At 41.1% G+C, this 26,610-nt stretch overlaps 1 protein-coding gene across 7 annotated transcripts in view; it reads right to left on the bottom strand.

Moving 5' to 3' along the window:
• Positions 1–26,610, bottom strand: part of KALRN (kalirin RhoGEF kinase) — a 515,104-nt gene that overhangs the window by 149,092 nt on the left and 339,402 nt on the right. For 6 of the 7 annotated variants that reach the window (XM_075757089.1, XM_075757095.1, XM_075757087.1 and 3 more), the window contains exons 16-26: positions 19,900–20,019; positions 16,979–17,197; positions 13,496–13,645; positions 12,454–12,568; positions 9,772–9,887; positions 9,076–9,198; positions 6,350–6,532; positions 5,167–5,285; positions 3,875–3,941; positions 2,845–2,954; positions 1,006–1,075 (exon numbers count right to left, since the gene is read on the bottom strand). In XM_075757089.1, coding sequence (XP_075613204.1) covers positions 1,006–1,075; positions 2,845–2,954; positions 3,875–3,941; positions 5,167–5,285; positions 6,350–6,532; positions 9,076–9,198; positions 9,772–9,887; positions 12,454–12,568; positions 13,496–13,645; positions 16,979–17,197; positions 19,900–20,019 — 1,392 coding nt within the window. The remainder of the gene's footprint in view (positions 1–1,005; positions 1,076–2,844; positions 2,955–3,874; positions 3,942–5,166; positions 5,286–6,349; positions 6,533–9,075; positions 9,199–9,771; positions 9,888–12,453; positions 12,569–13,495; positions 13,646–16,978; positions 17,198–19,899; positions 20,020–26,610) is intronic. The other variant, XM_075757085.1, reaches the window with a different exon arrangement.

Raw genomic sequence — 26,610 nt, 5'->3', positions numbered from 1 at the left:
CCTACAATTGGGCAGGCAGCTTTGTATGTATGTCTGTAACCATACACACAGCTCTGGACATGTACTATTGCAGAGATGATGTGGTAGTATCTTAAAAGTACTAAGAAGATTTTGCACAGAACGATAAGTAAATGTGTTCATCTTTCATAAATATAAAACATCTTCTTTGTAAACAATATTTCTGAATCCATTTAATCAATATTTGTGTCATGTTTTTAAATTAAAAGCCCATTTGAAATCATCCAAACATGCTCATTTTTTTGGTAAGTGAAAACGCTCCATAATGAACTTATTTATTTTTTATTTATAATATAAATACTAATTCCCAGCTTTGAAATATGAATAAAACCTTCAGAGAAAACATGAAGATAGCTGATTTGTGTGGTAAATATTTTGAAAAGAGCACAGCTTTCATGCAGATAAATGACTGTAGCCAATTCCTGGAGCCTCCTACACCCATGAAGACTTAGCATCAAGATTTCAAAGTCCTGTTGGAAATTATCCTGGCATTGGGTAATGGAACGAGAGAGCACAGTGGCTCAGCAATTTGACACTAATTTCTGAAGAAAAGTGTTGATAAAATATGTCGTTCATGCCTTTGTAGAGGTCTTATGGCATGACTAAAATTCTCTAAGGGGGTATATTAAGATTTTAAATGTCCAGTCTCCCAGGACCCTTCACAAAGAAATGAATGTCATGCCTAAACACAGGTTTGTTTTGATGAAGCCCTGTTAAACAGGAACCACCAGAGGTAAAAGCTGTGCTGGTCAGTGCAGGACAAGGAGAGAGGCTCTGGAAAGTCTTCACACCACTGCACAGGAGAAGAGTTAAGGGAGGGAACCCTTCACCCCAGGAGAGGTGAAGGACAAAGGAGTCATACTTCCAGATTAGCTCCTAATCTCACTTATCACTAAGGACGTAACTCTTGCACCTATTCCCAGCTTGTTTCCATCTGTGCCGGAAGAATTAATTTGAATAAATAATGAAAAGAAGAAGCCTCATTACCCAGGTGACGAAGCAGTGGCCCACATCCTCAGGCAGTTGCTCGTATTTCTCTAGTTCTTTCAGAAAAATGCTGAAAAAAAGAACACACGATGTAATTAGTTACAGTCAAATACCCAGGAGAAGCAGAATGACCAATGAGTTAATCACTGCTAATGATCAATACTTGTATCTTGACTATAAGGCTAATCAAGTGTCCTGCCACTGGCAAAGTGTTTCCTTGTCAAGGTACGCTTTGCTTTTGGAGCACACTCATGACTGACTCGACTAGAAAGGAAAAGGCAGCAATCCCTACTGGGGGTCAGTGTATTCAGGACTGCAAAGTGATATTCGAGATTATGAATCTTCAAAATGATCTTGTGCAGTAGTTCAGAGGAAGAGCAAAATGAGAAGCCCAAAGCTGCCAGATTTCCATCACCAAACTCAGCACACGGGGCAAAGGACAACAATTTAAACAAGCTTGATACTTCACAGGTAAGTGGTAAACTCCCAAAATATAGATTTTGTAATTAAGTCTCTCGCAGCACCTTGTACTACGAGTGACATCTCTGTTTGCAGATAGAGCCCTGAACAATGATTAGGTGGAAAGAGGAACGTGAAACACAAGTTGCAGAAGCAACTGTATCAGGTTGGGCGATGCCTTTACATCACCAGCCAAAGGAGAAGATTGTGGAGGATGATGGTGGAGGCAAGGGTGGGGGGCAATTTATTTTAGCATTGCTAGAAGTTTTAGTGGGAAAAGGATGATAGAGGAGCAGCAGGCTGGAGGAGGATGGGTCACAGAAAGGACAAATGACAGCAGCAGGGAGATGAGGGGCATGACTGAGGGCTGAAGGGGTGTTAGCTGGGAGCAAGGGAAAGTCAAAAAGGAGAGTAATCAGATGTCATCAGTCAGGGTCTGTCTTCAAAAGAAGACAGAGCGCTACAAAGTGAGGGGAAGTGGGAAGGCAATTGGGTGATCCTAGCATAGTTTCAAATAGGAGAATAATACTGTATGACAGGGCAATTTTTGTAGGCTGGAAGTCAACTCATCTATTAAAGGCTTTTTAATGTAATGTGTAGTTTGAATCTACTATCCCAATATGCTTGGAAGCTGCTTGCACAAAAGCGTGCATATGGCAGCCTCTGCTGGACCATATTTACATGTATGTGATGGCACGTTTATCTGGCTGAAGCACTGGAAGTCTCTCAGAACTTCAAGAGAGAAGGGTTTTCTGATTTGTTTTTCAAACTGCTTTGGTTTTGATATGTAACTTGAAAACAGACTTTGAAATTCAGACTGAACTTGTGTGATCCAGCACCCCTAAATGTTAAGTTTATAACTGCTATTGCATTCACATTATAGCAGGGAAACAATGCTCTCTAAGCTGATCTGATACACAGTCTGTTCTTGATAAAAGGGACTACTGTTAGTTACAGATTAAATACAGAGAGTCTCCAAGAAGTGGCAGGAAAGCTACTTATTAACCCAGCTCATGCCAACCATTCCTTTCCCCCCGCCTTGTTTTCCAAGAGATCATACTTTTGACAGGCAAGCTTCCAGACTAGATCTAGTGCTGTGAGATGAACATCATGTATAGGACTACAAAGCATTGCAATAACATGCCTTCAACATTGTTAATCAGCTGAAGGTGAAGTTTAAACTAAGATGCAATTCATTTTTGTAAAAGAAATAAAACAAGAAATCAAACGTTATTTTGCAAATCTGGATCAATTTCTTTACACTCCTGGGTGCGTTGTTCTGTAGGTGTTCACTGTAGACACCATAGAGATGTATAGGTATACACATGCCTTTGGTTTCCTTAGTCAGTAAACATTAACAGAACTGTTAGGAAAACCTACTTGTTATGAAAGTCATATATCTCCTGAATATTGCCAAAGATGATGTGTTCTTTATTAAGGATCCCAGCGGGTATTTCTTCCACTCCACTTGTCATTTCCCAAAGGTAAGTCTGGAAGACACCAGCAATTCTTAGCTTTGTGAATAAATGCAGTGAAAAAGAATCCATCTCCCTGGTTTATTGCCAAAGGCACAGGCTGACAAGGAAACTAGGTACTTTGAGATTAAACAAACAAGCTTAAAAAAATTTAAAAATGTTCCAGTGTCACAGAAAGCTCTCCAGAGAAATTCAAAATGCTGACACTCAGAAGCTGTCTGAGGAAAAAGCAGAAACATGCCAACACCACCTGTCTTTGCTGTCCAACTGATGGTGTCCAAAAACTGCAGGCAGAAACAGCTGAAAGATAAGCTGGATTTGCCACTTCAGTAGCATTAGATACATAAAAATCTCTTTCAAACTGCAGGAATGTGAAAACTGACAGACTTCACTGAAATACATTCTGCTTTTTGCCCTGAATATCACAGTCCCCTTCAGGAACACCCTGCTGTAGAGCTAGGCAAGGTGTTTGACAGTGCAAATACAGCTTTTTCTCTAGCATGAGGTAATCCAAAGGAATAGATTTGAATTCTTAAGAAAATGCTCCATGATTCAAAACAGACTAGAAACCAAGAAATTTCAGGTCAATGTGCAAATATACAGGTCTTTACTGAGTCTCAGGACATTGGTCTCACTCTGCAGGGGTCAGCGCAGCTTTGTACATAAAGGCACACTGGTTGTCCCTGGAGGTGCAGACCTTTACAGCCACGCGCGGCGAGCACAAGGCAAGGATCTGCCCGTGGGAGACAAGCTCCCTCTGCTACCCACCCAGCTCCCACCACCAGCAGGACATAGCTCTGCAGCTAGCCACCAATGGTGGTACCTCCCCACAGACTCCTGTCAAGATCAGCCTTCGCAGAATAGTGAACACCACCACCACAAAGGATACCATGTCCTTCCTGAAAATACTGGAGACTTCCCAAGCTGTAACTTACCTCTAAACATTCGTGTAAGTCCCTGACATAAGCTTTTTCTGTCTGAAGCAGCTCAGCCATAATGAATCTGAAAAAAGAAAGTATTTCAGGTGTTTTGGACATTATAGGCATTTGTACAATGAACAGAAAACAAAACATCCTCCTGCTGTCTTCATGAATCAGTGTACTTCCACCCTAAGCCTTCAGTTGCCTCACTTTGCACCTTTCAGCTCCATGAACAAAATACCACCTTATACGCTAGTCCCTTGTAGGATTATTTTCTAAATATCTTTTCTGCATAAAATTCTATTAAGTTGCATTTCTGCAGCTGCTGTGATTTACTATCTACATGCCCATCCTTAACAGTCAACTGATTCTCAGGATTTTTTTCTCTCCTGGAGTAAGGACTTAAGATTCACTGACAACATTTGCATCTTCACTAACAGTCTACGGGAAGTCACCCTGAAACTTGACCTTCAGTGGCAATACAGATGGATTGGGGAGACACCACTACTTTGAAGAGGCTTGGACCACTTGGTATTCAACTGGAGAAAATCAGACTGCTGGGAAGCCCAACAACCACATCTGTAGTGCCTGAGGCTGGGCATCTCAAAGTAGAAATGCCCAATGTTTTGAAAATGTGCCACAGGCAGACAAAGTGTAACCACTGTTCCCTAAAGCAGAAACAGTTTCTCATCAGGTTATGCACTGTAGTGACAATTTCAGAGGGCTGAGAAGGATCGTACATATAGATGCTTTCCAGAATATTCTCACAGAAAAATTAAGACAAAATACTGTGAAATTAGACCGTTTCTAGACTTAACTGCAACAAGCACTCTCCAAATATTTCCTTTAATATGAAACACTTCCAGTTCTCTCAGTTCTACACCCACTGAAATTTGAACCTAAACTTCAAGTGAACTCCTGTCTCACTGAAACACAGTTAACTCCTCTGGATGTCACTGGAGTTTAGAGGATACTTAGACATATAAAGATGGTTTTAATTTTTCTGTTCGTTTTACTTTTCACATACAGCCAGGAAGAAATCATGACAATAAGTATCTCCATGACATCAAGGTCTAATTGAAGTCCTTGACTCACTCTTTTCCCTTTTGAAAAGTAACTTCTGATTAAAACCAAAAGACATTCAACCTGTATGTTCTGGAATTCTCTAGCCTACAAGTCACAACCTGCAGACTCAAGTGCTCCGCAGCTGGAAGGAGTTATAGGACTGTCGGTCAGTTCTAGTCATGCAAACATCATAGAATCACTCTTAATGTGTGATGACAGACTGTGAGTGTTTGGGTACATACTCTTTCTTTCTGGCCGACTTTCTTTTTTCTTCGTTGGCTTCATGATTTGCATCTCGCAGCTTTACCTCCCGGTCTGAAAGACTTGCTGGAATAATATCTAGTTCTAGGTCTTTGTTATCCTAGAAAAAGTGACAGTACAGATTTTAAGTTCATTGTAACCCTACTGTTGTGCAAAATGTAGCATGTTCATGAGATCAAATGGATAAGAAGGGACAAAAGTAAGATAAAGATACCAATGTCAGAAAGAAGGAAATTCTAAAAGGAGATTTAGAAGAAGTGCAGTGAGAAGGAGAAGGTGGGAAAGTGAGGGAGAAGTCTTAAAAAAATGCCAACATGCCAACTATGGTTTTTATAATAGTCTTCACTCTTACTCCTACCTAGAAATAGGTACTGATGACAAATGACTAAATTTTACCTTGCTCCTTCACATCTAAATAGTTGTTTAGTATGGGACTTCATAAATAGTCTGGTAAAGTAGGAAATACCATGCCATGGAAATACCTTTCCAGACTGTGGTTAGTAACTTTGTGTAAACCAAGGAATAGTACATTTAAGGTATCTTGAGGGTGTATGCGAGGGAATTTGTTCCTCTTTCTTTGATATGTAATTTTGAAGGATGGTTGACTGAAATGTTTTTAAGTGTTTCTGCCTTGGGCACTCCCCCTTAATACTGTGGCCAGGGAATAGCAGGAGGTTCTAATTTTTGTTTCTCTCATGTTGCTCCATTTCAATCACCTAAAAGAGCTCAGAGATAAGGCTGGGATAATTTTTTTTTGGTTAGTTAAAAGATGAGAGAATGGAAACTTACAGCCAAAGACTGAGTTTGTTTCAAAATAACGGTGTGGGAGCAGGATTTATGGCTTATGCTAAAATGAACACAGACTTTTATTCAAATAATGTGTTTCCCCTCTTTCCCAGTAGCTGTATTGTCTCCTGAAGAATGGTGCAAACATTCATTTAGAAAGTCTTTCTGATCTTCATCTGTCTCCTCATATCACTGATCTGCCACAAAAATCCTTTTTCTCTTCAGAAACAGTTCTGAGCTTGGCTAGGTAGGTTGGCTAGGTTTTCAATGTTTCTAATGGACACACGATAACCTGCAGCATTCATACCACGGCCTTCACTTCCATCTATGACTTTCAGCTTTGGTATAAAACCCCAGCAGGACATGGACTTACAGTACCTCTGTATTGATTCCAAGGGCTTTTTCCAGGGAGTAGCGGTATTTCCCCATCCTGAGAGAGAAGTCACGGTAGCGTTTATCAACGGTGGTGACCCACTTCCTAATTTCAGTGGCGTGTATATGTCCTTTTTCTACAAAGCTGTCAGCCAGCTGGATGAGGAGCTTCACTTTCTCCTTTGTTTGCTGCCCAAAATATGGTCCTTGGTTATGTTGCATTATTATTTCCTTTGCTTTTAATTCACACAGCAGTCAGAAGCAGCTCACAAATTTTTGTACATCATTAAAGAGTGTCTGTACTTCATCTTATACAGAATCAGATGCTTTAAACTTTGCCCAGTAAAACATGAAAGGAATGACATTTTTATAAGGACACTTAGGAAGCTGCAGGAGATAGAAAAAGTCCATGTTTTGAAACCACACACACACACACAAACACATAAGGAAAACATATTGGAAGCTAGACATGCCTCCTTCCCATAACCAAAACCTTATTTTTTGTAAGCCTTGGAGTAGAAGAAAGGATTTAAAAATCACACTTCATAAAATACACCAAGGTACTCTGAATCCATACCTAGGTGGTTCTACAGACCTGCGTAGACAGGTCATTAATACACCACATTCAGTCCAGGAAGTGAGTTTGAGTTACTATTACTCTGTTTCAGAAACAAACAGAATTTAAATGCAAAATCATGGTCTACATAAGATCTCCCATCAGTATTTTAGCTCCAGTTAGTGCATTAAAAACTAAAAGATGCCTGAACTCCAAAACACACACTGAGACCCCAAACTTTCCAGAGGTCTTTTCTATTCCACTTGGGCTCTGACTGCCCCTTAGTCACTATGGTTTTCTATGTTGAGGAACTTTGTCCAAATCTGGCACAAAAGAGCTAGTTAAATTTTAGCTTGTATTCCAAATCTATCCTAGGAACTGAAGGTGCCTGGACCCTATGTCGAGCCAACTCAAGTACAAAATGCTTATAAAAACTGAGATATCAACTGTACAGACTGCACTCCAGCTGTAACATGCATGTTACTCCTCAAAAGCAAAAGGAGAATCAGTTTTATCCCCAGAAGTACTGGCAAGCTGCTTTTCAGAGATGGGGAGAACTTTCCACTCTGTCTGCAGTGAGACATGCTATCAGGTACTTGACATCATCAGCAATCTGGCCACAAATGGACAAATGCATGTCAGACCAGAAAACAGCTAGCAGATTTCAAACAATTCAAGAAATTTCACTAGCAAAATAAACTAATATCTGAATCAGAGATCATCTTAACAAATAATTGAGTACTTAAGCAAGGCTAGGTATGGAGAAGTAAAAATCTGACTTCCTATTGTATTTAAAGGGTGTTTCATTCCCAAAAGCTACTGGTGGTTTTGCTTTCCGAACAATTGGTTTGGCCAGAAAGTTATTTGGATCGGGAAGGTTTTCACATACAGCTTAACTTGAGAATAACGTCCGTCTGGGAGTGACATGCATTTACCAGATTGCACGTGGCATTGAAAATATTCTAGGTCAGCAGTAGGAAAGTGATTTACTAGAGCCCTAGGGAGCAAGATCAGATCCGTCAGTGTAAGCAACAGCCGGCAATGGTCAACAAGGAACAAGGTATAAAACTCAGTCCTAGTCTAAGTCAAGAGTAGAATTAGTTTGGAAACTTCAGGATGAATCGGGATTATTCTCATCAAAATTAAATTATAAACCGAAACATGATTTCAGGTGGACTGATTACGGGTGGTTAGTGGCCAGGAGCACTGTTAAAGGAATGTTGTACGGGTCCTGTCTGATTAAATTAACTTCCATCCACCACTAGTTATCTCCCGTTTTCACAAACATGTAAGCTAAGGAAAAAGGAAGGGGAGAACAACACCACAAAGCCCGTGATTCAAACCCACGCAAGTACGGACAGCCTAATGAGGAATTTAAGGATTACAGAAGATCAATTTCAGGACACAGTGAAATGAAGCTACATAATACCAAAGCCACAGTCTTGCTGCAGTCCAACTCTGCAATTTAGATCCTTATCAGTGACTGTTAATACCCCTGTGGATTCACTGTCTGTGAATTACCTATGGCTTGAATTAATTTGTCTGAAGCAGATCCAATCACCATTCCTCTGTGAACCCCACCAGATTTCTCAGAATTGCTCCATATAAATTAATAGATTCTTGGTAACGCAGCTTTGTATTAAAAAATGTTCACCCTGGAGTTTACAAACCCATTTATTTAAAGTATTTGGTTGGGATCAGCAGATTATTTCTAATGAGATAAATGATCGTCTGTGATCAACCCAGCTGGAATTAATGAAACAAACTGTGGTTTTAATGACAGAAGAGACAGGGAATCCAACATGACCTTGGATATGTTCAGATCAATTAGTTACTCTATACCATTCTTGTATGATTGTTTAAGGACGGAATTAGGGTATGTCTCATTAGGCTGTTGTGAACTCTGTATGCAAGTGGACTTTCTTTTCCTTCTGATCAGAGCAAAAATGCTCCTTACCCAGTACAGACCCAGAGGGAGAAAACCTCCTTTTTGTCCCTCTGTCTTGCTAAAAATGAAAGATCACAGTTCTCAACAGACATTTATCTTCTGGGCTAGGAATGTCAGGAGAAAAATACAAAATCCAGTGAATACTATTACAGAGATTTAAGGCATTGAAACAGGATCATAAACATAGACTAAGGCAGATGCCATAATTAGATTAAAGTCACTGTTTACCTTGGCAGGTACTCTGAATTCCCCATATTCCTTCAAGAGTTCCTGAGTTTCTTCTGCTGATTCCCCTGTGGAGTTGTGAGTAGAGAGGTAATATTCGCCTGTTTCTTGGATCCAGTCTAAGGCCTGTGAATGTCAAAAACAACCAAAGGAAAAACAAAACAAACAGTCTTTGTATTTCAAGAACTAATCCTCTGACAAAAAAAATCCGCCAAATAAAGGATATCAAATCCATTGGGACTTAATACTGTGTATACTAAAACACTTTGTAGGAACACATAAAAAGACTACAGTAATCAAAGCAGGTGGGAGAGGATACAAAAGGTGCTGTACGTTTCCTGGGAGAAAAAGGAATGTAGGGAATTCTACCTATATACAGATAAATCTGCATGCAGGGAAAGCAGTTTTCTTATTCAGTAACAGCTCAATAAAACAAGTTTGCTCTTATATTTATTTTGAAACAAAGGAACAAATCCAGAAATTAATCTGATCTGGCAAAAATACTGAGTTTTGTTGTCGGGTTTTGGAATTTTCTTAAGTTGTTTTTAAAAAAATCTACATTTGCCATGTTTTCAAATGTTATCATTTTTAAATACAACTTGAGATTGCAACAGGAACGCCACACAGAGGTACTACACAGATAAAAGACATATTTACACACTGCCAGGACAGAAAGAAAAAGTGGGGTTTTTACACTACCTGCTTGGCACTGCGCTCAAAGACAACATATTGTTGGCACTGATCTAATCTCCGCTTCTTCAGGGTCCAGAAGTGAAGAACTCTGTTCTCCCTCTGCAGCAGCTCACTCAGAATAGCTGTAGGGCAAAGGAAAACATCTGCATGATTAGTGATTCTGTGAGTACGTACAGAAATAAGCCATAAAAAGATGAATTTACTCACTCTACCTGGACTGCACTGCCAGGAGCAGAGCCCCTGAGATTAAACTTCTTAAAAACAAGCATTGATTCAAAGGGGCTGCTTAAAAAAAACACCAAACAACAAAACCAAACAACCAAAAAATTGCAGTTGCAGGGTTATCTGGTAAAGGAGAAGATGCTAGAACAGAGTTTGGGATTTACCCTAGTATACACTGGGGTACATGATTTCTAGTCCTTTCGTTCTCTTCTGTTGCTTATTTCAGGAGTCTACTACTGGTTGACACAGGAGAAGTTGCCATTTTACTGCCTTGTCTGTTGCTCCGGCCACAGGCTACCCAGCACATAGCACCAAAGCTTACTGTCCCATGCAGAGCTCTGGTCATGACTGAATTTAATTCAGACCTGAGCCCCCCGTTTGACATACCTGGTAAGGTTTCTTATACAGCTGTGCTGCCTCACGACCCTCTGTGCAGTTATTGCTGGGCTAGGATTTTGGGTTGAGGCTTGGTATTGGTCTTCAAAACTGTTTTCTGTATGACGGGGATATGACAAACACCCAGGTTCAGGAACAGACTGGCAGGAGACCTGCTGCTCCTTGGAGTCTAGGACATAGGTGTTCTTCTTCAAAACCCAAGTGCTCAGCCAGACTGAATCAACTTGATAAAAGGGTGCGATTTAACTCTTTAAAAAGTACCATGGGTTTAACTGAAAATGCTATATACAGAGAGAGTGCAAGAGATTTACACTATATAACTGACATAAACCTTAGTTAAACCTGAGCTTTTCTAATTAAACCGAGCTCAGTCATGTGTAGCCGGCAGCGGCCTGGCTCTTCCCAGCCGTGTTTGGGTACGGAGCTCTGGTAGCTACCTCAGCAGGTGAGGCATGGCGGCCCTCCTGCCCTTATCCGCAGAGTGGAGCATCCACGAGAGGGAGCTTAGGCACACACAGCCCAGGCAGCAGCCATACTCTTTTATATTAAACATTCAATCTGGCTTCTCAACCACTTACGGTGACTTACGATCATTTCCAGCACCTGTTAATAACCTCTCTCACCCTATGCCCTTTCTGAATGTACTGATATTCATCACTTTTGCATCAAGACCGGCAGCAACAAACAGATATGGATGTATCCCTCTCCATTTACTGTGACTCTGATTACGGTAAAAAAAATTGTAATACTTCAGTTAATTGCAAAACCTAGCCCAGTCCCTGCTGCGGGAACTTTGTCTGAATAATATGAACTTGGAGCTTGTCACGGGTGCTCTAGGTCAGGTCTCTGCACAAACAGTTTATGCCAAATAAAACTAATTTTGTTCTGTATTAATGAATGCTTTGGAAGCACAGTAAGTATCCCACTAAATGATGCTTTTATTCTAAACTAAAGTGTCCACTTCAAAGACTTTATGTGAATAGACTCAGCAAGCATAAGAATTACACCTTTGGCTTAGAAAAAGACTAATATACAAGCTGACTTTTATGTAAGTAATTTCAAACAAGCTCAGTGAGGAACACTCACAAGCTTATATCAGGTGCATATTTAAGGGCTTGCCGAGTCAGAATTTAATTAATTTTCCCGTGATTTTCAACTGCAGGGAACAAAAGTACACAACAACAACAGCAACAAGCATTTGACACAGTAGCAGGGGAAAGTTGAACAAAGTCATGTTAACATTGCAGAACTTGTATTGAAAGAAAGGAAGGAAAATAATCTCTTCAGTAGCACCATTTTCACCTTCTGTGTATAACCAAAGGTCCCATCCCTCTCACATATATAATGACTGCACTGCTTTTAACCTGTATCTTTCTGCAGCTTGTAAGAAAGCCAATCATAATAAGGAAAATTGGTTTACTTCTGCAGAATCACTTTATTCGTTCTTATCAGTACCTTGCAGCAGGGGAGTGGAAACATTTCAAACATCTCAGATGTATCATCTGATTGTAAATGGTGCTCTTTTGACCAAAGAAAAGTAACTACAAGCAGATACTTTTGCTGGTGATTGTTTGATGTGGCAGGACATCAAACAGGATTCCAGGGACAAAAAAAAAGAGCAGATCCATCCTAGGGACAAACAAGTTTGGGCCTTGGTTTCTTCCAGTGCTCAGCAGCAACAGGATGCGTCTAGACCTTGTAGTTGATATATGCTTATTTGCTTATGCATTTTTTAGATATTAAGGCAAAATAGTGTCTGATCATCTCAGGTGACAACCAAACGATGGGGGATGGCACAGTGTCACTCCCATGGACTCTCCTGACAAGAGAAGCCAGACAGAGCCCATGTTTCAAACTCCTTTCCTTTTTCATGCCTAGCAGAGGAGGGATCACTTTCTGAGAGACCTCACTACCATTGCTAAAGGCGTCAGGCACATGTATGATTTTAGTGACAGCAGATGGCAAAACTTCAGGTGCCTTCTCAGCATGTTCACAAACTTTAGCATGACCACACAGCAAAAGGGGAAGCTAACAAAACATTCAATGCTCTCACTGCACCAGGGCACCAACCTTTTACTTGCTGCTCGGGCCCCCTTGTATGGCTTGCTACTCCGGGCATGCTGACATTGTTCCGGTGGATGTACTTGAGGAATACCTCAGCATTCCTTCTTGCCAGCGTACAGGCCTAAGAAAAACAGCCCCCACCAAAAAGAATCAGTAAAGATGGGCAAAGAAAGCAAAGGGGACCCAAGGGAGTTCTCTCATTATTTTGTGGGGAGAAGTTCTCTTTCATATGGGAACATGAGAGCTTCAGCTAAGAGTCAATAAACTCAGCTAATAAACTAACAGCCTCATAAGTGTATTAAACACGAGTCATTTTGAATATAGTGGCTGATTTTATACATCAAGGCAAATTAATGACAGTAATAAAACAACTGGTTGTAAAGAGCTAGTACATCATACATTTTCAATCTAACCGAACTAACCCATCTCTCAAGAAAAGTACTCATTGTTTCAAAAAATGTACCATCTAGAAGCATAATTTCTAAAGCCTCGCCTGCAAGTGTAGTTTCATGCTGTATATCAGCTTTAGTGGAAGGTGGGAGGGTGGCTGGCAATTGACTTGTCAGCCTGTCAGCTCCACAGTTCTTACAAAGCAGCACCTGGAAGGCAGGAGGAAATCTCTGTCCCCATCCTGGTGCTGCCTCGCAGACACATAATTGCTTCAGTTGTTAGCAGTTCTTCAGTTATTGGCTTGGAGGACAGAATTTGAAATGCTGGATGGTTTGTATAAGCCAACACCTGTCAATTATAATGCTCATCATATGCAATTTTGAGAATTTGAACTTTGAACCAGCACAACAACTAACATCCTCCAAGTGCAATGCAAATACCACCTAATTTGTCCTGATGACATCTTTATGAGATATGCATTGATGATAATGCTTATTAACCCTACTAAACAGCGTGAAACTGGCCTAGGGCTTATACAGCCAGCCAGCAGCTGAACTGGAATCACACCTCAGACCCTCCTCGCAAACTCACCAACGCTGCTCTGAATTGACTACCTAACAGGGAGTGTTCCTGATTTAGTAGAGAACTAAAATGAGACCTTGAGAAAAGCCTCCTTCTGTTCCAGATGTTTGCTGATCAGAGGGATGACGTGATCTATCTCAGCTGCTGGTCCAAGTTTATCTCGACCTCCACACCAGTCTTCATCCCGTCTGTATTCTTGCTCCAAGCTCTCTAATACGCTGCACACCTGAAACATGCCCACAGCACAACAATTAAGTTATCTACAATCATAATCAGGAGTAACATATTCAGTAAAATCTATGACCAATAACTTTTCAAATCTAAATGTTTTGGACTGTGGGTTATGGCATGGATGATAAGTGGGTATGAAACAGGCCCTGGACAGAATGATCTAGCAGTTCTTCTTACCCATAGGGATCTCTACTGTTTGGGATGCAATTAATCTGGTTTAAGGGTGATAAATCCTTCTTCTCTTCCAATGGATAATCGAGGGGAAGCTCAAAAGGTTGAATCAAGGCAGGGGTCAGTGTTGGCCCCAGTGGATCATTCAGGAAACAATCCCTATTGTGGAAGGGTGCTTTAGATGTGTTTAAATCCCACTGAAGTCAAGAGACTTAGCACATACTTAAAGAAAAACACATGTTTAAAAACTTTCCTGAAACAAAGTCTGAAGCTGGAACTAATTCTCTTCAGCTGTATGTTAGTTGCTCCCTATACAGCTTTTGTAAAGACTGATGGAAACCAATAGACATTAAATCAGTGCTGCAACCTAGGTGGATGCAGGTGTTTGTCTGCACAGGGCTTACAGAAGTATCTTCTATCTTGGTAGAATAATGGGAATGACATAAATAAATCAACACAGTCTGGAAACTGTGTGTGCAGTGGCCTCGGACAAGGCTGAATTTTTTGTGGTGCAGAGAGTGACTCTTAGTGGCCTGTTACAGACACTGAAAAAAATGCAAAAGTTTTCAGGACCATTTGGAACTTTCCTCTTCTCTCTCAGAGGGCTCTTCCTACACACTCCACTGCTGAGATTACTCAAGATGCAGTCAGTTATTGCTGGGGGTCCAGCTAACCATGTTCACCCTTTTCTCGCTCACTTCTGCAACTTTTATATGAACACAGTTACAATTCAGAGGACATTACATGCTCAAGAGTACAGTCTGGAAGAAACGCCAGTGTCACCCGCCAATCCTCCCCACTATCACAGGCCATTTTCATATAACTCCACTCATGTACACATCAAACTCAGTTTTAAAACTGGTGAACTGATCAACTTACTCTGCTGCCAGGCTGTTCAAGGACTTGATGCATTTGACAATCGGAAATCATCTTCTTGCTTGGATGCAAACCAGCACTCACCCTCAAACATTTATTGCAGAGCAAATGCCCCATGTGTTATTCAGGCACAGAAAAGCATTTCCATTTTAATTCTTAATTCTTGAAAATTTTGGTACTCTATTGGACTTTAGTGACTTAAAAAATGAAAGTAGATGGACTGCCTGGGGTCCACATCTCTTTTCAGAAAGGATGGTCCCTGCACAGGCAAATATAATCTCTCTGTTAAGACAATGAGAGAAATTAATATGAAGTGGGCTGTCAATGAAGTCAGAGAGAAACTGGGCTATCTGAAAGCCAGAGCTCCACCAGTTATACCAAGAACAGCATGCTTGGGGAAGACAGGCATGAAAAAGTTTGGCTGGTTGTGACAGTCTCTCCACCCTTCTAGCCATTTTTTCTAGAGACTCGTAGAATTCAGGTTCCAGTAAATTACTCAATCCACTGTCATCCAGTCAGGGAGCAGACCATTAAGGACTGTAGATCAGTCATGCAGCCCAAGAGAAGACGACAGACTACATTCAGCAGTGAGTTTACGAGCATTCGAAGACTGAATGATCTTTGTCCTAAACATTTGCTGAATAGACACAACTAATGAATGAACTGGTGGGCACTGAGTATGCTTGTGTATAACTTGGAAACAGGAAGAGAGACTGAACTGATAAATTACTGGCTATGCATATTTTGGCCAGCACATTTGACTGTCTAAAGCGTTAATGAATCCCTTAATGGTTTTCATTTCTCACAGTCCTCTACCAGCAGTAATTCATTTCAATCTTGAATGCATCAGGGACTGTAAATCTGTTTGAAACTCTTCACAGTGAAAGACATTCATTATAAGGAATGAATTAATCTTAAACAATCTTAAAAATGCATTAAACAAATGACACCAAAAAGTGGCCCAAGGATAACAGCCTCAATGTTAAGAAAAAAAGAATCTCTTTTCATAATGATATATTTACTTGTGCTAAAAAACTTCCCATGTCTGGTTCTCTAATTGAGGAACTAACTGTGTGGTAATAACAATAGAAAATTTAATGGAAATCACTACTGCCTTTTGTATAAAACCACAGGTTCCTGCAATGTCCATGCTAACACGAACTGTCTGGCTGCAGTAATCAGCCTTGCATCAGGGAAGGCTATTCGAGTATCCACACCATGACGCTAATTCTCACCAACTACAATACAAATGGCACCTGTTTGTGTAAGGGATGAATAATCCCACCGTATCAGCAGCCAACTGGAACGCGTTTTGCAATTCATGGACACCTGGAATGAAGTTGTGTCAACATATAATGCTTACTGCTGTAATTATCTGTGTTGCAGATGATTTAAGAGAAATCCCTTCATATCGTGGCATCTTTTTTGGCATGGTGGTGTTTAACTACTAGTGAAAACACTGGCTAGTACTGCTCACAAAGTAACATGCAATTAATTGCAAGCAGTACTCAAGGAAAACTAACTCTGATATCATGAGAACTTGAAATTAAAATGGCAGGATTTCAGAAATTCTTACCATTGGGAAAGGGGACAAATAAAACAAAACTTCAAGAATTACACTGCTTCACAGAAAACTTTAAGATAAATGTTACTGCAAACTGATGCCTTTTTTATTCGTTTGGTTTGGGGTTTTTTGTTGCAATACTTGTCAGAGAAACAATTTTGACTAGTTCAAACTTTGGTTTCCATGTGCGGATTAGCATTGCTATGACGAGGGAGCAAATGTCCTTTCAGTTAATTTTGCCACTGCTGTGAGATCCTTTGCTGGCAGAAGAACCTCTGCACTCAGGGTCAGAGTAGAAACCCCACACCTACCAGTACTGCTACATCGTGGAGTACACTCGCATTGGTGTTTACCAGCTGGGAGTCACCACAGGGCTCAAGACGGGCCCTGTTTAGGTGACACAAAGGTTTCTATGCTCTAATGTGTGGATGGAAACATGCAAACATATGTAAAAAGACAAAGGGCAGCTCTGAAGGGCAAGCGGGGCTCACCGAAGCAACATTCTTCCTACTTTTGGGATTACTCAAGGAAAAGGGAGAAGGAGGAGCACTGCTGCTTAGTGGTATTAGCAGAGCAGGTATTTGGAACAGTTTAACACTCTGGAAGAGTGGAGAGACTGCACCACTGATCTTGGGGAGAGGCAAGACCTTTGCACTGTATGCTGGGAGCCAAATCCCAGGCTGTAGCACTGTGCTATGATACAGATATGATACTCACCTGCTCAGAGGTTTTATAGAAGGCCACCGAGGCATTGACAAGTTTGAGCCTGTCCTCCATCTTCAGCATCAGCTGCTGCCAGTGCAGGGCCACCTTTTCGGCACACTCTCTGATTGCATCGGCGTCATAATGCCCAGCCTGTAGCAACACTTCAGCTTTCTGCTGAACCTGCAGGGCACTCTGGTGTGTCTTCTGTAAGGAAGTGGCATGAAAGAGGGACTGTGTATGAGGGGAGGAAAGAGAGGTTGTATAGATGTGCCAGATGTATGGTAGAAAGGTGAAGCGAAGTGTGAGCATGAAGATGTGAGAGAGTGAAACATTTTCAGAGTTATCTTCAGCTAACAATTACTTCTGCAAAGCATTTTAGTTTCAATTATTCACACACATTTGCAACGTGTTATTAAAGCTTGGGACAAGCAAGCACTGGCTAAGAGGGGTCAGCTCCACCGATCAGCTGCTGCCCCCTGGGCAACCACGCAGCGTGGGGTTCCCAGTGGGTCCATTTTGACAACCCCAGTGCAGGCAGCTGTCATGCTGAGCTCCCACCCAGCCCGTACTCAGTGCTGCCTGCATCCCACACAATCTGCAGATACAAAAGCAAACACCAAAGAGTTGGCAAACTATGGGTCTAATCACCCTAATTTGACTCTTGCCAGGCAGTTTGCTGGCATCAGCAGCTTTACTTATGTGTGTAATTGTCCTGTCTGCAGGATACAAAACATCAACCCCAGAAGACATGAGGATGCTTTACTAAATGGCATGAACTATATCACAAATATCAGCCCCTACAAGATACCTTTGTGAAAGTCATTTCACTCATATTGGAGCTACACTGTGCTACCTTTAAGGACAGAGCTTGGCGAGTCAAGGCATTTTCTCCACTGTTCTCCAATTTACTCAGTAGCCACTTTATAGACAGGACTGCATTATCTGCCCTATTCCCCTGCCGACACCAGCTCCTCTCAGAGTAACCAAGTGGCGGTTACACCTTCCTCTGTGGGTTGCCAAGAGGAAAATAGCCCCTGGCCCTTCACAGCCTCCAGAGTAACTCTGTTCAGGCACAGTTTAGTCCAATATTTGAGTTTAATCTTCTGAACAGAAGCCTTAAAATCTCCCAAAGACTCCTCTGTTCTGCATCCCATTTGTAACTGCTGCTGACAAATTCTCATGTGATACTTTTATGATCTAATCCTTGAACCTAGAAAGAAGCTTGAAATCATCTGGTAATACACTGATGAATAATGCAATGTAGAGAAAGCTATTAGCAAAAAAAGGATTAATATTTGGCAGAAACATTTAGGAAGATGTTCAAGAACAACTGGTTAAATTTAATATCCAGCTACTTTACTGATGTTAGAGTCGTAATACTTGTTTTAAATAGACTTTAAAGGATTTCATCTGAAATCAATTCCACATCTAGAATGCCTTTAGAGAACAGTCTGCCCTGTATGCTTTGCTGATCTCTTCCCCATATTAAACTTAAACACTTTAAATGTTTAATCTAGTGTTTTCTCCCTTTGAAAACTTATTTTCCCCTTACTGTGGCGTAACCCTCTTCTCCCTCTGTGCTTTGCATTTACCACCAAATACAAGCACTTCCCCAATGGCAGCACGCTGTGATAACACAGCAGGTCGGTGTCCTGTTCCTCACTGCTGTCTGGTGGCTGTCTGTCTGCCAAGATGTGGTCAGCACAGCTTAGTACCAGCCAGCTCATACAGAATTGATAGAAAACTTCTTCCTTTTCCCGTAGGAGCTGCAACAGCTGCACCTTCCTTAGTGTGAGTGGAGCTGTACCAAGATAGGTCATTAGGCGAGATTTAAACTCTGTAATTACTAGCAACACTATAATGTTGCTTATTTAAAGTTTGCCAGAAGACATAAAGACACTTCCCCTCTGCTAAATCAGGCATCTCTTCAAATCTCCATTATGGAAATACTATTTTCACAGTTTAAAGTTTGGTTTAGTTTTGGTTATTTTCAAATATATATAAACCACAGAAAAGGATTTTCCAACTTGTTCTTTGTTCTGTAAAAAGGTAACAACTAAGATAATCTGGGAAGCATATACATCTTGTTAAGCAGGAGCAGGAGGAAAGCAATGGACCCCCTTTCTTGCAACCGGAGCGAGCACACCCTGCAAGGGTAGGGCTGGTTCATAATGACAAAGATATATAAAGTACTGAGCTGAACTATGAGTCCTGTAGTGCCCTACTCAGGGGAGTCCATATCCCTCCACTACTTCCTCATCCAAAGGAAAGCAGCTCACAGGAGGTGCTATTCCTCTTGCTGTGTCCTGGCCCCGTGAGTGAGGCAAATGAGTTGGCTCACAGTTAGCTTTCAAGGGCCAGGTCAAAGATGTGATACTGCAGGGCAAGCAGGGGCAAAAGCTCTGTTTAGCAGGCAACTCTTAAAAATCGTCCCTCTTGCCTCTTCTTCAAAAATAAAGTTATTTGGAAATGCGGGTTTGAATGAATGTCTCTTCTGCTGTCAACAAAAGGAGAGTTGACTAAAACAAAGATTTTATGTGAGAGCATAATCCAGTAACAAAGATATTCATAAATAAATGCTGTGAAATGATCTGCAAATCGTGGACGTGGGAAGAAACTGACTTCACAAATTTTTCCCACTTTCAGAGAGCTTTGTGAATTTTAATCTTATTTTTTTACCAAAGAAATTATCAGGAGATGCATGAGTGTCATTTTCATGAATGGAAAGGTTGATATCTGACAGCAGAAGAACTAGCTGCAGATGATAAATAATTTATTTCACTATTAACCTCTGAGTGCATTACAAATTTAACAATTAAGTTGATTTTCTAAAGTTTTTATTCCTTCAAGCAAGCAACAATTGATGCCGAAGAGAGAACCTTTGGTATGATGTTCACCTGGGAAGGAGAAACAAGTTAACTTATTCGTGTTACCTCTATGGCCAGCTGAAACTGCTCATGTTCCCGCTGGAGCTGCTCAGCTTCAGAGAGGGAGCTTGCATTGACGAGGCTTGCATTCAGCATTGATTCACCATTCCTGATCCAGCCAAGCACCTGTAAAGAAAGGATGTGCTTATGGAAAGGCTGCTTCAGTACAAGGGTTTATGCAGTCACCGCTCAGAAAACGCTTCAGCCTGGCTGACAAAAAGGTACTTTGCCCAGTGTGGGCTCAGGCTGAATCAGTGAGCAGAAAGAAATCCTAGGATAAGGACTTAATGACATAAATTTTTAGAGGGCAAAGATCTTACTGAAGAAGTTATTGCTTGACAAATTAAACTCCCAATGTATTTATATGGAAGTTTGGATAGCAAAGAGCTTTCATTTCCAAGGTTTGATCACAAAAATGAATGTTCCCCTTTGCAAATACCCCAGGGCAAAACCACAAAGCACAATGAGGGAGATTTGAAATTAAACATAAAGATCTTATTTCTTTTTCAAATTTCCAACTGGAATCAGGGACCTTGTGACTCCTTTCTGCTCCACTTGCCTATATTTCTTCTTTCATACAAAAGTCGGATCTTAGGGGTGAGGAGGGAGAAGACACAGTTGGTTTCATCTGACATGGAGTTAAGATGCAGTTGGAATTTCCACCTGCACACAGAGCTAGGAAGAAATCCCAGGTCTTGGATTTTATATTTAGTAAAGAGGCTTTACTTCAGGGATATTCAGATTATTTGTAGACATGCAACCCATGCTGTACTAACTGCAGAATCAAATCCTAAATATACATAATTAATCTATCAAGCTTGTATTTATTCATTTAAGCAGCAACATTTTCTGCTATTTTAAGACACGTGTTTGGAAAATTAGCACCCAGAACACACGTGCGAGCTCTTTGCAGGGTTGTCTCAAAGCCTATTTTCTACCTGTGTGGGTGTCAAATTATTCCAATAAAGCCAGAAAGTTGCTGAATTCAATTCACAGATGCACAGGAAATCCTGACTGCCCAATCACTGCCCTATATTTAGCTCGTGATTTACAAAGCTCCCGAATTGACTTTGCTGCAATATTCTACATAGTAATTTCCCTTTTATGCAATCATTTTCACCAAGTGATCCATTAAATTGTCTGATTTTCTGTTGTTTTGGTTTTTATCCCTACATCATGTACCACCCTAGTTAGAGACATTCAGTTCCCTGTAGGGTAAGAAAATGAGTTTTCCCTAGGAGAAGAAAAGGGAGCCACCTACACGTGTAGCTGACCCTAATTTGTAGAAAATTACATTCTGCTCAGTACAACAGTGTGGAAGATTTCATTTGTCAGCTTTCTCTCTTTCATCAGCAGGTGTTATTGTTCCTGTGGGAAATGCAACAAAGATTTAAAGGAAAAGAAATCAGGTTATCATATGGCAATCTTTTTGGCTGGCATTTTCTATAATCCATCAGACAAGAAAGCTACATTGTCACCGACGACATGGTACCAAACACTGACGTTAACCAAAGGATCGCTGTATCTGGGAAAGACTTAAAGGGAGGACATCATAAAGCAAGACACGCTTTCACATTTCATATACCGTGATATATCCTGGCTTGGGCCAGTTAGAGTGTATAAAATACTGGGTATGTATGCTAGAAATGCAGTAGGTTTTTATTTATTTTATTATTTTTTTAAAACAATAAAATCAGGGCATGACAGGGTCCTCTTGGAAACAGCTTTCATTTGAGCTGAAATTTTCAAAACCTGCCACAGATTTTGATGCAGATTTCATACAAATATCTGTCTCTCTGAATAGTAAAAAAACCCAAACAACAAAATCACCAGAAACCTCCATCAAGCTAATAGGCAGCAAGGTCAAGTAAGAAGGAAGAGGGACCATACAACTGAAAGCAGCCAGGTTTCCTCTGGTGTTAATGATAGGTGTGCATCCCTCTGTACAACTGTCTCGTTGACTCAAAAATATTCAGGGTAAGCAGTTCGGGTCAGGCTCTGATGGATTACACCTTGTCACCAAAGCTTATAGTGCTCTTCTTGGCCAAGGCTGCTGCCAGCTGAGTTGTGTCGCCCTCTCCTTCCCCCAGAGTGTGGGTTCAGGCATTCACTGTGGGGCTCCTACACCCCCCCCCTTCCAGGCCCAGCGAGCACCCAAGCACTAGCAAATTTTGTTTAGAAGAACTTAAATAATGACCCCATTCTACTTCCGAAAGTCTAACGCTTAAATGTCAGGGCTTCATCTGGGATGGGATCCTCTTTCTCCATAGTAATGTTTTCCTCTTAGAGTTTTTTTCCTCCTTTTATGCATGTGTCATTCACATACAGTAAGAAACAATTTCAGTTGCACACCCAAAACTTCTTAAGTGTAAGTGCAAAATCCAGTCACCTGCAGAGCCTTTCATTGTGTCTCTGGTTTGGGAGTAGACTGTAAAACAGTTGGAAGAGAGCATTTACACATTTGTATCTGGTTTACAAGACCTGCTCACAAATTGACTCCTGCTTAGATGGTGCTTACTACCTTTTCATTACAATATGTATAGAAGCTGGTAATAGAGCACCAAGACGCTTCTCTGATCATTTCCTGTATTAATAGATTCACCATTATCTGGCAATGTGCAGACAGGCCAACAGCAAAAGATGGCTTTAAACAGACATTTCCTACAAATTACAGATTTTATCAACTTTGCAGAAGCAGTGATTAAATATTTCTGGAGTTAAATAAATCTCCAAAGACTCTCTTAAAAAGCCTAACCATTTTTTTTTAATGAGGGAGAAGCAGACACACACTGGCAGCGTCATAGATAAAAGCCACTTGCCACTGGAGAACAACTGCACTGCAAGGCATGGGTTGCCTAACACACCAACCACCACAGCTCTGAAACAACTCCCACCTTTGACTCCAATTTGCTTAAAACAGGCTACACTTCTGTATATGGCTCTTCTGTAATTAAATAATAGTACCAAATTCTTCTAAAATTCATACCCTGAAACTCTGCCATCTTCACCAAGCACAGAATCAGATGCTACAGGAAAAATAAAAAGTGAGGCACCCCTTGTGCAGCCTTCCTTAAGAACAGAGCTCTGTGTCACGTAGTGTTTCTGTCTGCTGGTTTAGTTTAGTCAGAATGCCTTCCTTGATGTTTCTAAAAAAGACTTAGACCCTTGCTAATGATACCTGTCAAGTTGCGTGGAAAATATTTTTACATTTAAAACACAAAATAAGGTAAGTGAATCTTTTACATCTTTGGACCCTTTGCAGCTTCAAGAGACCATTACTACCACAGACACAACCACCAGCAAGGACACCTTCTGGTAATTTTAGCCATGTTCAAAACTGCATCAGGTTTCCAGGAGCTTTGTGACATTAGACTGGGAAAACCTCAAATATATGTGGTGTCTTTCAAATAACTACTTCCCATCATCCTTTGGGCACGTGGGTCAGCGCAATCCCAAGCACAGCTATAGGCTGGGCGAGGAATGGATTGAAAGCAGCCCCGAGGAGAAGGACTTGGGGTATCGATTGATGAGAAGCTCAACATGAGCCGGCAGTGTGTGCCTGCAGCCCAGAAAGCCACCCGTGTCCTGGGCTGCATCAAAAGAGGTGTGACCAGCAGGTCGAGGGAGGTGATCCTGCTCCTCTACTCGGCTCTTGTGAGACCCACCTGGAGTACTGCGTCCAGCTCTGCGGGCCCCAGTACAGGAGAGACATTGAGCTGTTGGAGCGAGTCCAGAGGAGGGCCACGAAGCTGACTAGAGGGATAGAGCACCTCTCCTATGAGGACAGGCTGAGAGAGTTGGGGTTGTTCAGCCTGGAGAAAAGGCGGCTTTGGGGAGATCTAATTGCAGCTTACCAATACCTGAAGGGGCCTACAGGAAAGATGGCAAGGGACTGTTTATCAGGGAGTGTAGTGACAGGACAAGGGGTAATGGGTTCAAGCTGAAGGAAGGTCGATTTAGATTAGATGTTAGAAAGAAATTCTTTACTGTTAGAGTGGTGAGGCACTGGAACAGGTTGCCCAGAGAGGTTGTGGATGTCCCATCCCTGGAAGTGTTTAAGACCAGGTTGGATGAGGCTTTGGGCAACCTGGTCTAGTGGAGGGTGTCCCTGCCCATGGCAGGGGGGTTGGAACTAGATGATCTTTAAGGTCCCTTCCAACCCTAACCATTCTATGATTCTATGATTCATCTGGAAGCAAATCTAATGCCAAACAGCGAAAGTGGATGGCTAACAGGCACATGAAAAGGAATAAATACACTTCAAAATGACCTGGAAAATAAGTGTAGTGGGACAGTGTGAGGATATCTGGGAGTAAATTAGGTCAAGTTCAACACTTATCAAAAAAAGAAATAAAACACGCAAAGTTAAAATAAAGGGAGAGGGAAGCCAAACAGCTGCAAGCACAGCATTAGAGCATTTGGTTTTTAAACTGATCTCCACAACTCTATGCTGCTATTATTTTATGTAAGCAACCCAAGCTCTGCAGTTTCTATCAGAAACAAGCAGGATCCAAATGAGGGGAAATCAGCCTTGGGCAGGATCCTTCTTAATAACAAAGAGTTTGTGAATCACTGATATATACTATTTCCACTCTAAAGCAGTTCACAGAACATCTCATTTGGAATTGTTCCGCTTTCATGGCCCCAAACTTCGATTCATTGTCTTGGCATTTGAACTCTTGGTGCGTATGATATAAACCAGAAATCCCTGGTAAATGAGACTTAAATAGATAGAGACAGTTAAAAGACTTTGTATTTCCATGAGCCATTATATCAAAATGCAAACACATGTACACATAGCAGCCTTGACCAATTTTACTATGTCAGCAGAACTTAACCACAGCTACAGTAGGTGTTTTGCAGCAACCACATCTCAACTGATTCACAAGGGTGAGAGCAATTTGGTAATGAGATCATCCATCGTCTCAGACGCACTAAAATGAAAGTGAAGGAAATCTGGATCAGACTGGAGATAAATTACAAGCCAAAATCAATGTATTTCCCAAGTTCACTAAATGGTCGGGAATATGACACATCTACAGGAAACCAAATACATAGGGCACAGATATATTTAAACTTGCCTCTTTCTAAGGGAAATTGTAGTTGTGGTATCTTATAGGTTAATAAGCAAAGGAGTCCTTAGAATTCAGCTGAACAAATAAAATGATTCTTCACTACTGGTTTGCTGAAAGGTCACATAGTAATGAAGGCTCTGATGGTCCCAAGCTCTGTTAAGGAAATACTAATTCAAGGCAGCTGCTCTCACAATAAGAGATCAGTCCTAAAACCACTTCCTTTGGTTAGATTTTGGATTATAAAACAGTTAAGGACCAGCAGATACTTGATAATGAGACAAGTAACATCAGGTACCTGCACAGAGTGCTGCACTGCCACTGTATGGCTCCAAGAGAAGCCACAGGGCTGATCAACTGGCTCTTCATCTGGGTCATGTGGGTTAATGAGACTTGGGCAGCTAGTGATAACCTGCGTTTTTAGCATTTCTGCTTCACATATTACTCTTCTCTATTTTCTATCACAGAATCATAGAATGGTTTGGGTTGGAAGGGACCTCAAAGATCATCTAGTCCCAACCCCCCTGCCATGGGCAGGGACACCCTCCTCTAAGACCAGGTTGCCCGTAATCATATCATAAGTTTAATCATAAGTTAAAATGGCTCTACTTCATCATAAATCTACCGTACAAAACTCCAAGCTTAGCTAAGTTGTGTGTAAAAACCTTTGGGAACCTACGGAAAAAAGGATACACTTCAAAATCACATTAAGGTGGTAATTATGAATATCACAGAGTCTCCCCCCCCCCCCCGAAGAAAGTCAAAGCACTCTACAGCGCTTTGGAGCTTCATGAGGAGTTGACCTTTAATTATCACAAATGCAAAATGACTACATTTTCAAAATAAAAATTTAGGAGAGTTTGTGCTACTTTCATTTAGGGTTCCACATCAAAGTGGACTTTGAAAGAAAATGTAGGCACTGGTGTTGGTGCTGCCAGCTTCTACCTCGAGAGTTGTCTGAGAATGAAGGATTTTTTTACCAGCAATAATAAAATAGTTCAGGTATAGCGTCACTCAAATATTCACATTTGAAGAAAGAATAATTATGAACATGGATCATGTGTACTGAGCACTCAGTATATATATTTTTTTTTCAGTAAACAAAGACACAAATCTTTTTCATGAACATCTTGTAGTATTTGGGAAAAAAACTCACAAAAACCCCCATTTGTACTGGAATAATCAGGTTTCCATTTTGCCAGGTGTCTGCAAAAACATTCCTGGTTTTCCTAATGAAACCAAGACTATTCCACTGAAATCCAGACATACACTGAAGTGTGAAGCCCCCCATGGATTAGGAAGCAGGAAGTGTAGTGTTATCCTGTGTAGCACAGAAAAACACAGAAACGTGAGGCATCCAAATTAAATATCAGGGGAAACCCTAGGAAGGCAGAACACAACTGCCTACGCTAGGATGAAATCTGGAAGAAAGGCAATGTAACAATACCAAGATGGCTAAACAAGCCCTTGGATCTGGAGACCACAGACAGAATTTTTTATCTCACCCAGAAGATGTTAAAGATTCCTGCAGGTCAACAGATGTACAGCGATAAATGAAAAGGTGAAACTATTGTAATGTCATATTTACACCTCGCAGCTCAGTTATCCTTTGCTTTGGGCCAATTCTCCACAACAGCTTAAGTCT

This window comes from Balearica regulorum, chromosome 6, assembly GCF_011004875.1.
Source record: "Balearica regulorum gibbericeps isolate bBalReg1 chromosome 6, bBalReg1.pri, whole genome shotgun sequence".
In the NCBI taxonomy this organism is placed as follows: domain Eukaryota; kingdom Metazoa; phylum Chordata; class Aves; order Gruiformes; family Gruidae; genus Balearica; species Balearica regulorum.
This window is presented reverse-complemented; position numbering and strand designations above follow the sequence as displayed.